This window comes from Plasmodium berghei (genome assembly GCF_900002375.2).
Source record: "Plasmodium berghei ANKA genome assembly, chromosome: 2".
NCBI lineage: Eukaryota > Apicomplexa > Aconoidasida > Haemosporida > Plasmodiidae > Plasmodium > Plasmodium berghei.
In genome coordinates, this window is record NC_036160.2 from 461,588 (window position 1) to 475,945 (window position 14,358).

General features: G+C 22.0%; 5 protein-coding genes across 5 annotated transcripts; 3 read left to right on the top strand and 2 right to left on the bottom strand.

The window, feature by feature from the left end:
• Positions 1-816: 816 nt before the first annotated feature.
• On the top strand, positions 817-2,612 carry PBANKA_0212300 (actin-like protein, putative; the record flags this gene model as incomplete). Its single annotated transcript, XM_034565408.1, has 2 exons — positions 817-880; positions 1,057-2,612. 2 exons carry the CDS (start codon positions 817-819, stop codon positions 2,610-2,612), a joined length of 1,620 nt encoding a protein of 539 aa, XP_034419849.1.
• A 587-nt stretch (positions 2,613-3,199) lies between these two features.
• PBANKA_0212400 (conserved protein, unknown function) lies at positions 3,200-3,910 on the bottom strand (the record flags this gene model as incomplete). Its single annotated transcript, XM_034565419.1, has 1 exon — positions 3,200-3,910. One exon carries the CDS (start codon positions 3,908-3,910, stop codon positions 3,200-3,202), a length of 711 nt encoding a protein of 236 aa, XP_034419850.1.
• An 828-nt stretch (positions 3,911-4,738) lies between these two features.
• On the top strand, positions 4,739-5,245 carry PBANKA_0212500 (conserved Plasmodium protein, unknown function; the record flags this gene model as incomplete). The annotated part of the gene is made up of 2 exons (XM_034565430.1): positions 4,739-4,846; positions 4,973-5,245. The coding sequence occupies 2 exons, from the start codon at positions 4,739-4,741 to the stop codon at positions 5,243-5,245; spliced, it is 381 nt and encodes a 126-aa protein (XP_034419851.1).
• A 234-nt stretch (positions 5,246-5,479) lies between these two features.
• On the bottom strand, positions 5,480-6,485 carry PBANKA_0212600 (conserved Plasmodium protein, unknown function; the record flags this gene model as incomplete). The annotated part of the gene is made up of 5 exons (XM_034565441.1): positions 5,480-5,527; positions 5,627-5,724; positions 5,814-5,956; positions 6,192-6,283; positions 6,471-6,485. 5 exons carry the CDS (start codon positions 6,483-6,485, stop codon positions 5,480-5,482), a joined length of 396 nt encoding a protein of 131 aa, XP_034419852.1.
• Positions 6,486-8,247: 1,762 nt separating this feature from the next.
• PBANKA_0212700 (RING zinc finger protein, putative) lies at positions 8,248-14,139 on the top strand (the record flags this gene model as incomplete). Its single annotated transcript, XM_034565452.1, has 5 exons — positions 8,248-12,898; positions 13,036-13,216; positions 13,434-13,781; positions 13,917-13,998; positions 14,116-14,139. 5 exons carry the CDS (start codon positions 8,248-8,250, stop codon positions 14,137-14,139), a joined length of 5,286 nt encoding a protein of 1,761 aa, XP_034419853.1.
• Between the last annotated feature and the right edge of the window lie 219 nt (positions 14,140-14,358).

Genomic DNA, 14,358 nt, shown 5'->3' on the forward strand with positions numbered 1-14,358 from the left:
AAGAAAAATGTGATTAATAATGCATCACTTTTTCTTTTCTTGATTTGGCATAATACTATGAGAAGATAAAATAAGTAAATTAAAAAAAATTCCTTAATAATCAATAAATTAAAAAATATATAAAATGCCAAAAATATCTTTTTTTTTTTTTTTTTTAACAAAAAGGAAGGAAATCCAACGAAAATTCGTAAATTGACAAGGGTATGAAATGTGCTAGCTACCTTTTAGAATATTTAAAAAGGGGAAAAAAATAGAGCATAAATTAAGGGGAAGGGTAAATGATTTTATCTTTGATTAAAAAACATAATTTAGAAAACTAAAAAAAATAAAATAATAATAATATTCTTAACTTGGTTTTATGTAATTTTTTTTTTTTTAGAAAGCTTTTTATATTAGACCTTTTGTTTAAAGTAATACTCATATAAGTGTAAGGGGGAAATTTTTTTAATGTTGAAAGGATGTTTTTTTAAAATTTATAAAATGGTCTTTTATAATATTGGATGAAAAAGTAGTAATGTGTAAATGTTATATATGCATATTTGACTCAGACGTTTATTTTGTTACTCTATTATTTTAATAATTATCAAAGTAGGCAACTATAACTTTTATGTTATGTTTAACAATATACACGCTTTTATAATTCAAAAAAAATTATAATAAAATAATGAAGAAATGATAATAGATGAATAAATAAATAAAAATACAATAAAAAAAATATATAGTAACATCAGTTTGGAAAAACAAAGTGGACATTAATTTATGAAAGTGTTAGCATATATTAAAGATAATTTATATTAAAAAGGAAAAAGAAAAAATATGGAAATAAAATCCAAAAAATATGATAACGAAAATGACTACAAATATTACATATTACAAATTGGTATAAAACAAACAACAAATATAGGCATATATATATTTACCTATATTTTATAAATGTTTGCATTTATTATGATTTATGCAAGCCTATGTTTGTATGTAATACCTTTTCATTCTGCCATATTATTTGTTTAATTATTTATTTATTCCGTTTATTTTTATATATTTTTTGATATTCAGGACGAAAATATACCTATGTAGGATTTTCTGGATTACATAAACCAATATCTGTTTTCAACACTCCTAATTTTTTTATATATAACGAGGATTTTCATAATTGTGATAATGGTGAAAATAAACTTGATGAAATGCTAAAGGGGTTTTCGAAAGTGGAAAGCAACAATAATAATGTGGCTAAAGAAGAAATGAAATTAAAAATGTGTAAAATAAAAAATGAAGATATAATAAAAAGGGAAAATAGTTCAGAAAAAGATAAAATAAGTGATTATGGTATTAATGAGCTATTTGAAAGTGGCGATAAAATATGTGGTGAAGTATTAGAAAATTATGAAAACGTGGAAAAAATGAAAGAAAGCAAAATATACCACTATGAGTATAAGTACAACCAAGATATCAATTTATGGAATAAATTTTTTGAAGAATTTTGTTTTAAAATATTTGATAGAATAATTAAAACAAGTAATAAAGCAAAAAAAGTTATTGTTGTTATGAATATGTTTATCCCTACTATAATTAGATATTCTCTTTGTAAATGTTTAATAGAAAATTTAAATTATTATTCTATTTCTTATATTAATGATTTAGTATCCCCATTATTTTTATGTAACTGTAACACATGTCTCGTAGTTGACTTAGGATATTTAAATTGTCGAGTATTGCCAATAATGAATGGCCTTCCATTATATCACCATTATACCTATGTATATAATGGGGGGTTTTATATAAATCAAGAAATAAAAAGGTTATTAAAAGAGCAATACATAAAAGGCAAAATAAAAGAATTGACAAATCATAAAACTACTTATGAACCTATCAACTTTTCATATGTCGACAAAAATATGAGCACAAATGATGGAAATGAGAAAAGTGAAATAAATATGAATAATTATAACATTAATAGCGAAATTTGGATTAATGAAAATGAGTCAGAAAATATATTTAGAAAACATTTAGAAATGCATAATCTTGAAACAATTTTAAATGCTATAGAAAATATTTCAGATGATGAAATTGAAGCTATAAAAATAAAATATTGTTATTTAAAAAATGAAGAAACAGACTTTATTAGTGATAAATATATTTTATATAAATTACAAAATGGTGAAATAATAATAACACCAGAAACTCGATGGAAAGCTTGTGAAATATTATTCAATAAGAAGAATGATCAAAATATATATTATTTATTATCAAATATATTGGATAAATTAAATACGTTTGAAATATCGGTTTTTCAAAATATTTTGTTAGTTGGAGGTTGTAGCAATATTAAAGGAATTGTTTCAAAAATTGCAAAAGAATTTTCTCAAATTATAAGAAAAAAAAATAATAGCTATAGTCAAATTAGCGGAAAAAATAAAAATAGATATATAGAAAAATTAGAAAATAATATGAATTTTATATTTCCTAAAATATCTCCAAACTTAAGGCAATTTTTAGGTGCTTCGATTTGCTCAAATTTAGAAAATTTACCTGATTACAACAATGAGCACATATATAACAATGTTTTATATGAACATTTAGATGAGGATGTCTACATGACATTTAAAAGATAGCAATTCGTTTATTATAACAAATGTTTTTTTTCCCATAATTAATAATACTCTTCTATACACAATTAATGTAAATTGTAGCAAAAATGAAAATATGCATATAATTTGATATTTAAAAATATAACAAATTAATATACACCCATTTTAGATAGACATAATGGTAATACAATTTCTATATGAATTATATGGATATTATTACTAACAATCTCGTTTATTAATTTTTTTTTCTCATATTTGTTAATCTTAAAATTTGAAAATTAATATATGAAAATAAATAATAAATTTTAGTGCAAACCTCAAGAAAAATGTGTGATTCGCAAGAAATTATGTAAAGATAAAAAAAATTAATTAATTCGAAATCGCGAAATATAATGCGCTTTATACATATGTGTGATAGTGTATGTGAATGTGCATAAGCATGTTTCTGTTTTTATTTATTCATTTTATTTTTTAGTATAATTATATATATTTTTTTGTACTTTGGGGGATATAATTCATGGAATTAGTTCCACAATTTTAGTAGTCACTTATTTTTTTTCCATCATACAAGTTTATGTGTAAAACAATGTGTATTTTGAACATCGAGATGTTTATTCATTTTTTGAACTTTCATTAACGTTTTCACTATTAAAAGAATTTGAATCTGAAATGTTATCGTCGTCAAGATCATTTCTGCTAGTACTAGCAGCATTTGTATCAAAATTATTTGAATTTTTTTGATTTTCCAATGTTTTCCTCATATTTCTTAACCTTTTAAGTATAATGTTCAAATGCACCTTTTCATTTTCTACCATTTTTTCATATAAATAAGAATATCCATTTGTATAAAGAGGTTTAACTTTTTGGTCAATCGCCAAACACATATTTATTTTTTGTTGTTTTTCAAGATCCATTCTTCTATTATAGAATATTTTTTCTACTTTTTCTAACGCTTCTTTTTTTGTGTATCCTCTATTAATATAATATAATTGGTGAGTAGCCATTTGTGTTATTATATGATCATTCCTAAAAAAATCATAACCTTTGATATTATTATTTCCTTCAACAAAACAATCTTGAAATCTTAAATGTGGATATTTTTTTAATAAAAATTTAACCAAATCGATATATTTATTATTGTTATATTTTGATTTTAAACTAATATTGTATATTTCCATAGGCGGTGCTCTTTCAGACCATTCTAGCCACCTTGGTCTATCATATAAATTCGTTTCAATAAATTTCCTCATTTTATCAACAATATTATATTTTAAGGATCTACAAAAATTTGACCCATTTGGATGAACTGCTCCTTTTCCCATTTTTTAAATCAAATAAAAATATGTTTGGTATATCATTTCTGCTTGTATATATGTATTTACATTCCAACATGTATGTGTATATTGTTTTATTTCCTATCCTTTTGTATAGGTATCAAACTAAGTATATTTCAACAATTACATGCATATGGGCATACACATATATAGGTATATAGACTGTATATATTTTAGTTAAATTCAATGGTAATTTATATTTTGTTTCAATTCAATGGTAAATTATATTTTGTTTCAATTTTGCTTCGTTTTGTTGTTCCCTATATATTTTTTCCTACTTAAATATGAATATATATTTTATTTATTTATATAATTTTCTATTTTTATACTTTTTTCAACTAAAGTATTTGAATTCCCTACATTGTTAAAACGTTTGCATATTTTTAATAATTTTGTAGTGCCATTTTTTGATTATATTTTCCATGAAACCCAAAAAAGAAATAAATAGTATATTATTTAAAAAAAAAATTTTTTTAATATTTTTTTTGGTTTTGCAAATGGCTATGTAATGTGTTATAAAAATAACTATCATAAGTAATACTCGTTAAAAGCGCAAAAATTTTTTTTATATGTCATACAATTTGTTTATATACAGAAGGGGGACATAAAAATACAAAATTTGAGTGCAAACGTTCTAAGAAATTGGTAAAGAAAACTGAAAATTGCGAAAATAAAGATTACTATCGTTTTATAAAATGAAATAAGAATAAACTAAAAAATAAATGAAATACGACTAATATAGTCACGTATAAAAAACAAGTACATAGAGTATAGAGCTAATAAATAAAATCCAAAAAAAAAACAATAAAGTGAAAAATGCATAGCGCCTGTCGATTTTTAAGAGCATATTCTTCGGCTATCAAACACATCAATAATGAAGAATTACAAATTTTAAAAAAAAAACTAAGATATAAATTTAAAAGTGTAAGTTTATAAAATTTATGTAATTAAAAAAAGAGAATAAGTGTGTATCCCCTTGGCTATACAAGAGGTTGGCCACAAAAAAAATATATATATATATAATTGTTTATTTTTTATTTCGATTGATAGGTTGGCATGCTTGAACTGGATACGCTAATAAATAACTACATAAATTCGAAGATAAATACAATAGATAAAGGCAAAGAAAAGTTGTTATATAATTTAATGGAAATAAATACTGTCGATTTATTGAAGCTCTTTTATTTTTACTCAAATAAAAATAATAATGACCTTGGGAAATTATCAGAATATTTAAAAGATAAAGATGAACAGGAAGTTAAAAATACATTCACACTGTTAACTGACATTTTACATAATAACGAAAATACAAAAAAAAGTTAAATAAACAGCATTCCTATATATATATATATATACGGAGTTGTTGTATATATATTAGTTTGTAAACAATTTAGTGATCATTCCATGTCTTTATATCATAATTAGTCCTTTTTTATTAAATCCCATAATTTGAAAGTCTAAATAAAATATATATTTATGATAATATTTTTATTCGAATTGATATAGCTCATAATTATACTATACAAATAAATATGAATTTTTTTTTGTGGTTATATTTTACATATCAATTAGATCAGAGTGGTTTATATTTCCTTCTGGGGTAATCTAAATTTAAATATGTGTGCATATATATATTATTATAATTAAAATTTTGTTTTAAAAAATTGGATAATTTGTTAATTCTCAATGCCTAAATGACGTTACTGGAATATTGATAAGAAACTTTTTAAATTCGTCGTCTGTGAATTTATTCCCATTTTCACATAAAATATTCTTTAAGATATTTTTATTTATTGTAGTGTCTATTTAAAAAAAAAAAAGAGAATGAACAGATAAAAAAGCTTGGAAGTGATAATAAAATGTTAAGTTAATGTGAAAAAATATGTTGTACTGTCTGGATTTAAAAATAGAATACTATTTTCGATTTTTTGTTTTGTATAATAATTTGTTTTCAATTTTTCAGCATAATCATTTAATTCATCAAAATTGTAAGAATTTTTATTATCTTTAAATATTTCATAGCATATTTTTAGCCTGTTTCCACGAAAAAATAGTAGATTAAAGATTTTTATTAGTAGAAAATAAAATAAATGCATAATATTTGGAAATATTTTATGCCTATTGTCTTATTTAGCAAGTATAATGAATTATAGTTATTATTTATATGCAAAAGTGTATGTTCACAAATATGATGTAATGCGTTGTGATATTTCAAGATTATGGCAAAATACGTCATTATATATATAAGCTATATATATTTTTTATAGACCCTAAAGACTTGAGTATTGTTATCAGATCTTGCTTATCGATATAGCCCAGATCATTTTTTTTTAAATTAAATAAGTTTATAATTCTTTTTTTCTGAATAATAATAAGGAATATATAATTGTGGACACATGGATATTATTATGCAACATTGGTCTTTTTTTATATTTTTTTATGGATAAATATGTATTGTAACAACTTAATAGTAATTTAATTTTTGATTTGACTTAAAATATGACTTTTTTTTATTTTTTTATTTTTAAAAGACTAAAAAATATATTACTTGGAGCTCATCCATGCTACCATAAAAAATAAAAAAATAAAATGATATAACTCTGTTTAATAATTTTTTTTTTAAATAAAAAAAGTTTGAAAGAATGCAAGTAGACTTCAAAAATTTTCAAATATAAATTAAAATAATATAAATAAATCGAAAAATGTATATTTGTATATTATTGGATGTATAAGTGAATAATACACGGATATAGGCGATTATGCGGATATTTAAATGGTGTTAATAAATATCCAAAAATATACCTGAAAAATTGTATGTGTAATATTTTTGTAGCTATTTAAATTAAGTCTTTTATATATATTTTTTTTTTAATTTTTTAAATGCTTTATATTATATATTTATTTATGATAATATTTTGATGCTGTGTTTTTAAAATAATTTTTATTACATTACCTATAACGTGGATATATTTAAGCATTATAATACATTTTTTTTTTTATATTTGAAAAAAATGTATATATGTAAATTTTACATAATTATATTTCATATATTTTTTTCCATTTCATTGAGGTTATAAGTTTATGCATATTCTTTGTTGCGGTATTTATGAAATTTGCTCTATACATTTATAAGTGTGCTGATTTTTTTTACTTAATCATTATATATTTATTATTTCCTGCATAGCTTAATTAAACATCAAAAAGAAATGATAAAGAAAATAAGAAAATCTATACATCCATATTATATGCAAAATATAAATACAAGATAGTAATGCATATGTCATATTTATACATGTGATAACGTTCAAAGATTTTCCAAAAAAAAAAGTTTAACTTCAAGTTTTATGTTTTCTATATATAACAATCGTAAATTATATATTTTTTTCCTTCTGCTTGATGCAAAAAGAAAAAAAAACATTAAATTTAAAAAACGAGTAGAAAAAAAGAGGAATGCTTCATATGCATTTTTATTTTATTCTTTCGTTTGATTGTTATATTTGTTTAATTTAAGCAGTATCATTTTTTATTACCTTATTTTTTTTGCGTTACAATAATTAAATGTCTTATGAAGTTCACAAAATCTTTAAGTTGCATACTATTATATGTTTAGTGCTTTTTTCCAAATTCCGAAATCCTTCTATTTATTAATAGACAAGTTCTATATGATTTATAATATATATATTATACATTATATATACATTATTTTTTTTGTTAACTAGCGTGGTATTCTTAAAGTAAAAAATGTTTTATGTACATTGTGTGGACATTGATAAATATAAATAAATAAATAAATAAATAAATATATATATATATATATATATATATAAATGTATGAATGAGAAAATGTAGTTACTACTTCACACACATTGCAGATATAAATATAATAGACTTATATAAAAATTGTAGAAAAAAATTTAAAAACAAGAAAAAAATATATTAACTGATAAGGAACAAAGATTATAAATATTGATTTAAAGGAAACTCGAAGTATTAAATTGAAAATAAATGCCTTAAAAAAATATATGAACGAATGACAGTAAAATAATAATTTAGTGCAAAAAAGGGAAATTTCTGTGTTTGATTGCTTTATATATATATGTTTAATAAATTATTTATTTTTTATAGAGCACCAATTTTTATATTAACAAATATTTTGTTTATATTTATACATGTCCACAAGCGTTTTTTTTTATGTTTTAAGTTGTATATTGTGTAATATTATATTTTTATGTTTGTGTTAATACTCTTATATGAGTAATATGAAGTGTTGAATTATATACCATATAGTTTTGTCTTGTTCATAAATAATATAAGTTAGAAAAAATATGATGAAAAATAATTATTTATTCGATAACTGTATTTCACGAAATAATGAGTTTAAGGAAGTAGAAAAGGAATTAAAAGAATTTAAGATACAACAGAATGAAACATTTGATTTTTATTTGAACAGCATTGATGATTTGTTGGAAAAGGTTCAACAGGTTAAGAAAAATTTAGAAGAAAAAATTGTAAAAAAAGAAAAAGAAATTTGTATAAAGAATAAAAACGATGACAAAATCGTTTTAAATGAAATTAAAAACAAATATGATATCAAGGAACTAATTAAAGATGTGTCTGGAAAAAATTTGACTGAAAAAATATGTGAGGAAAATAAAAGAATTTATAACATATTATTATATTCGTATAGAGATATTATATCTATAACAAAGCAAGAGGTTCCTGAAATTTTTCAAAATATTAATATAAAAAAAAATATAGTTCTTAAATTAATATTATTACATTTTTTACAGAATGGTGATTTTTTTATGTATTATATTTTAAATAAAGAAATTTTGGAAAAAAGAAAAATGAGAATGGAAAAAAAAAATATAAAAAAAATAAATACACATAATACAAGCGAATTTTATTCAGGATACAATAAGGATCTACATATTGGGATAAATAAAAACAGTACGATTTATAATTTTGACAAAATAAATATAAAAAAAAATGACATAAAGTTGGAGAAAAATATAGAGGGAATAAATAAAAGTGAAATATTTTCTAATTTGAAAAATTTCGGAGTGTTTAAAAAAATAGAGACATCTAATAAAGAACACAGTACTAGTTATGTTCCTTTCTCGAATGAAGGTGTGGAAAACAATTTGATTTATAAAAAAAAAGAATTTAATAATATAGAATGGGATGATAAAAAAAAAGAATATTTGATCAATGGAAAATATTCTATACTTTTAAATAATATAAAAAAGTGCAATTTTACTAATGAAAAAAATAACGATACATTGTTATTTTATGAATTAAAAAAAGAATATATAAGTAAAATATGGTATGAAAATAATTATGAACAAATAGCATTTGAACATGCATTAATCAGAAAAGAAGTATTTGAAGGATATAAAAAATATCATACAATTTTATATAATATAAAAAATTTTGATGTGAGTTCATGTATAGAATGGTATAATTTGTGTAGTGAAAATACAAAAAAAAAATATCATAAATTGATATACTTTTTAGATTGTATGAATTATTTAATATCATCCAAAGAAAACAAAGAAAAAGCTTTAACATGCTTAAGAAATCTTATGGTAAATTATAATGAAAATAAAGCACATATATCAAGATTAAGTTCTTTTATATGTATAGGTTCTGATAATTTATTATTTAAAGACATGTTTTTAAATATTCATTCTCAAGCTTTTAATTATTTTAAACAAGCTTATAATGAGGAAGGAATAAATATTAAGGTGTATAAAAAGAATAAACTTGAAAAATGTGTAAATAATAATTTTCTATATTATAATTATGATAAAGTGGCTAATAAAAGAAATAAAAAAATAATAAAAAGGAATAATGAAAGAAAAAATAATTCAAAACACAATATTAAAGGTATAAAAATTAATAAATCACATTTCAATGACGAAGAAAACAGATGTTTACTTGCCACTCAAGGGGGATCAAATTTATTAGTAGTAGTTCCTATTCTAACAAATAACAAAAAAATAAAAAATTTTGAAAATATAAAAATTGTTGCTGAAGGAAAAAAAGACAAAAAAAAAAAAAAAAAAAAAAATGAAAATATTTTAAGGAGAAGTATAAATAAAAATAAGGAAATGGAAAGAAATAAAAATAGTTGCTTAAAAAAAAATAAATATACATATGTTTATCAAAAAATTGGGGAAGAAAGAGAACATAATAATAGGTTAAGGAATGGGAAAAAAAAGTCATACATATTTTGCCAAAAAGAATACCCATTAAATATAAAAATAAATCATAATAATACACTAGTCCATAATTATATGTACAAAGGAAAAGAATATGAAGAAATAATGGGAAAAGCAAAAAAATATATTGAAAAATTAAATAAGGAATATAATTCACGTCCTTTATGTGAATCATACATAGAAAGTAATATAGATAAATTATTTGAAAATGAAAATAAAAATAAATTATCACTTTTAGATAATTTATATAGTTATAGATGTGAAAATAATCATAGTACTACAAATTTGATATTTAAAAAAAAAAAAAAGCAAAATAAGTATGAAAGAAATTTTGAAAAAAGACAAGATATTATAGATGTACATGATAAATTAGAAAAAGGATGGTACATAAATATTTGTTCGCATACAAAGGATATGTTATCTGAAGTTCATTCAGATCATAGACAAAGAAGATGTTTAGAAAAGATATACAGAAATAAACTTGATTGGATTACCAGTCCTAATGATATGCTAAGAAATGACAATGAAATTTATCTGTATAAAAAAAATGAAATGGATTCTTTTGAATACTATAATAGAACCAATTTATATTTGGCATCTAAAATATTAAATAAAACATCTCAATTTTATGACGATAATACTACAAAAATTTTACATAATACAGTTCAAAACATAAATAGTGGTTATCATGCAAAATGCATAAATATAAGAGATGATTGGAATAGCAATTATGACATAAATTTATTATACTATAAATATTCTGGAAATAGGAATATTATAAATAATATGCTTCCTTATTTTTCGATATTTAAAAATGGTTATTTTTGTGATATGACACATAATAATAATAATACAGTTAATTTTTTGAACGAATCATGTTTTATTAAAAAACCAAATGAACTAAAGAGAAAAATATCAAGATGTAAATTTTTAACGAATTTTTCTAAAAACGAAAAAATAGTAGATGGGATTGAATCAGAGTTGGAGAGTGAGAAAAAAAAAAAAAAAATTAAAAACAATCATGATAATTTGTTATCAGAAAGGGAAGAGGTTAATAGTGGTGAAGATGGAATAGATGATTATGGAAATATTATTGATTCACAAATGTGTAAACCTAAAATTATAAAAAAGGAACCTAAAAATTGTGAAGAGGAGAAGGGAAACGAAAAGGAGCGTCTCAGCTTGAAAAGTACTGCTTCTTCCAGTTGGAATAATTCAGTTATATCATCATTTAGTGATGATAATACAGATTCTGATTCTGAATTTGCATCTAAAAATGCATATTTTTGTACCTCGTCAAGTTCAGATGAAAATGATCATAAAGACATTAATAAATTAAAAGAAAAAAATGATATTATTAGAGAAGAATATTTAAAAAAAAATACGATGGAAGCATTATCAAATAAAAATAACACACAAGCATATAATCGAGCAACATTAGCTGTAAATAATACAAGGTTAGCAAAAACATCAATCGATGTTAGCCGAATTTTATTAACACATGTATTAACAAATAGAGAGATATATAATTTGCATAATTCTTTATCACGAACAAATAGTAATTTAGAACTTAGACGAATATACCTCAGATGGAGTAAAAAAAAAAAAAAAAAAAATGGAAATAAAAGAACAAATATTTCTAAAAATAAGAAAAAAAAAAAGGAGAAAAATGAAAGTTATTATGAAAAATCGAATTCAAATGAGAAAAATAATAAGAAAAATCGTAAAAAAAGCAAAAACATGAAAAATAGGAAAAGAAGCAAACCACATGGTATTAAGTCATGTCAAACAGGGGTAGAGGAAAATAAAAATGATGGAAAAAAGGATAAAAAAAATGATAGTGAAATGATGAAGGAAGTTAACAAATTTGAGGAAGATGAGAAAATGGAAAAAAATTATAATATTTCAGAAATTAATAAAAACGATGGTCAAATAAAGAATTATATTGCAGTATCTAAAAGGGATTTATTTTCTACAAATTTAGATAACAAACTAGATGTCAATTCAGAGAAAAATGCAGAAAATTTACAATGTGCAATAACAATTACCCCCAATAAAAAAATAAATATAATTGAAGAAAAATTAGAAATACAGGAAAATATAAACAAAATTGAGGAAAAAGAAAAAAAAATGCCTGATTATACAAAATCTGAAGAATTAATAAAAAGAAAAAATGATGAAACTAATGAAAATGTGGATAAGATCCATAATGCAAGTTTTGAAACTAAAGATGTAGATAAATCAATGGGTTCTATTTCAAATCTTGAAGAAAATTCTAAAAATATAAAAAAGAGTAATCATAAATTTGATATAAAAGAGAAAGTCGAAAAAGACGAGATACCAGATGAAGGAACTTTCGAAGAATCAACAAACTCAGAACCTACTAGAAAAGGTATTATTGAGATAGATGGGAATAATAATAATGAAGAAGAAAAACAGATAGTGTTAAAATGGGAAGAAAGCGAAAATAGAAATAAAAATTCTGGAAGCACCGATACGGAAAACGCGGGAAAAGACGATCAAAATGAATCTAAAGAACAGAAAAAAAAAACATTAAAAAAAAAAAAAAAAGTTTTTTTTGGATCATATAAAAAAAATATGAAAAACAAAAATTATGCTCCAAATTTTTTACGTGAAGAAAAAATGGGAAAAAAAAATAAAAGAAACAAAAATAAAGAAAATGATAAAAATCTTAATAAAAAAAATAAAGAGTCTTTTAAATTGGAAACAAGTTTGAAACCTCCATTGGACGGTAATATAAATGTTTTTTATAATTATATGAATAAAGAAAAATTATGAAATATTCTATAAAGCATGCATACATGCGTATGCTTGGTTTGTATGAATGTAAAAAATTAATTTTTCAATTTATTTTAAAAACTTTTTTAGGTCGAAATAAATGCCGAAAAAATAATACATATAGTAGCATGCATGAAAACGAGAGCAAAAAGGATAAAAGTAAAATTTCTGGAAAAAAAAAATCCCGTAAAGAAACAAACTTAGAAAATAAACAACTCGAAAAAAATATTGTCAAAGAAACAGAGAAAAAGGTGTTTATCCCCTTAAAGAGGTATGTTACACGTTCATATATATATACATGAATATACAATGTTTTGTATGAATAATTCACTGAAATAAAAAACAAAAATTTATCAATGAAGATTTTTAAATAATGTAAACTAGTTAGTACGCAAAGTGCGGTTGATTTTTCTATAATTTTTTTATTCTTTTCATAATTTTTGATGAATTGTGATTATTATTTTGTTTTTTGTTTTGCACCTTTTTAGTCCTCTTTCCATATTATTATGTGGAGGGTTGATAAGTTCAAAAAAGTTGATAGAAGCTGAAACCATTTTAAAGGAAAACAACAAAAGATTAGAGGAATTAAAAAATAGCACTTCATTGAACCCTTCAGATGGGAAAATTGCAGACAAACCAATTGAAAAATTGAGGAAAGAAGATAATAAAAAAAATAAAAAACAAAATAGTTCTCTTATTTCTAATTCATTAGCGATTGAAGTTGATTTAAGTGGGTCTTTTTTTTTCCATTCATCTTTTACATGCCCTATAAGTAGGGACAAATCCTCAAAGGACAACATGCCTTACTTATTAACATGTGGTCATGTTATTTGCAAGTAAGATAAAAAATTAATTTATCGAAAGAATTTTATGTTTTCCTGATCCATTAAATAACAGTCTGCACATGGATATGCATATTAATTTTGTTTTATTTGGATCGAAATCAATTTATTCATTTTTTTTTTTTCAAGAAATTGCGTTGATAAAATCCATGCGCATAGATCAAAGCAGTTTAAGTGCCCTATGTGTCCCCAGTATTTGAATTTGCTAGAGGTAGAAAATTTTAACATATTTTTTTAAAATAGATAAAAAGTGTTTAAATTAGTAACATACAGATATAAGGATTATTTCTCATTTTGTCTTTTTCTTTTTTTTCAAATTATATTTTAGATCATTCCGTTATACTTTAATTAAAACATTTCCGCTTTAGTTATTGCAGATTGTATTTCCACAAATGCGCATTAAAAAGTCAGCTTAATTAAACATTTTGAAATTATAAGCTGCAAATAATTTAAGGATCAGGAATATATATATGTGCATTTTTTCTGTATTGAAAATATATTCGTTAATATATTTTTTATGGTATATGTAATGCATTTGTGTATTTTTTCATGTCAATTAGGATATATTTCA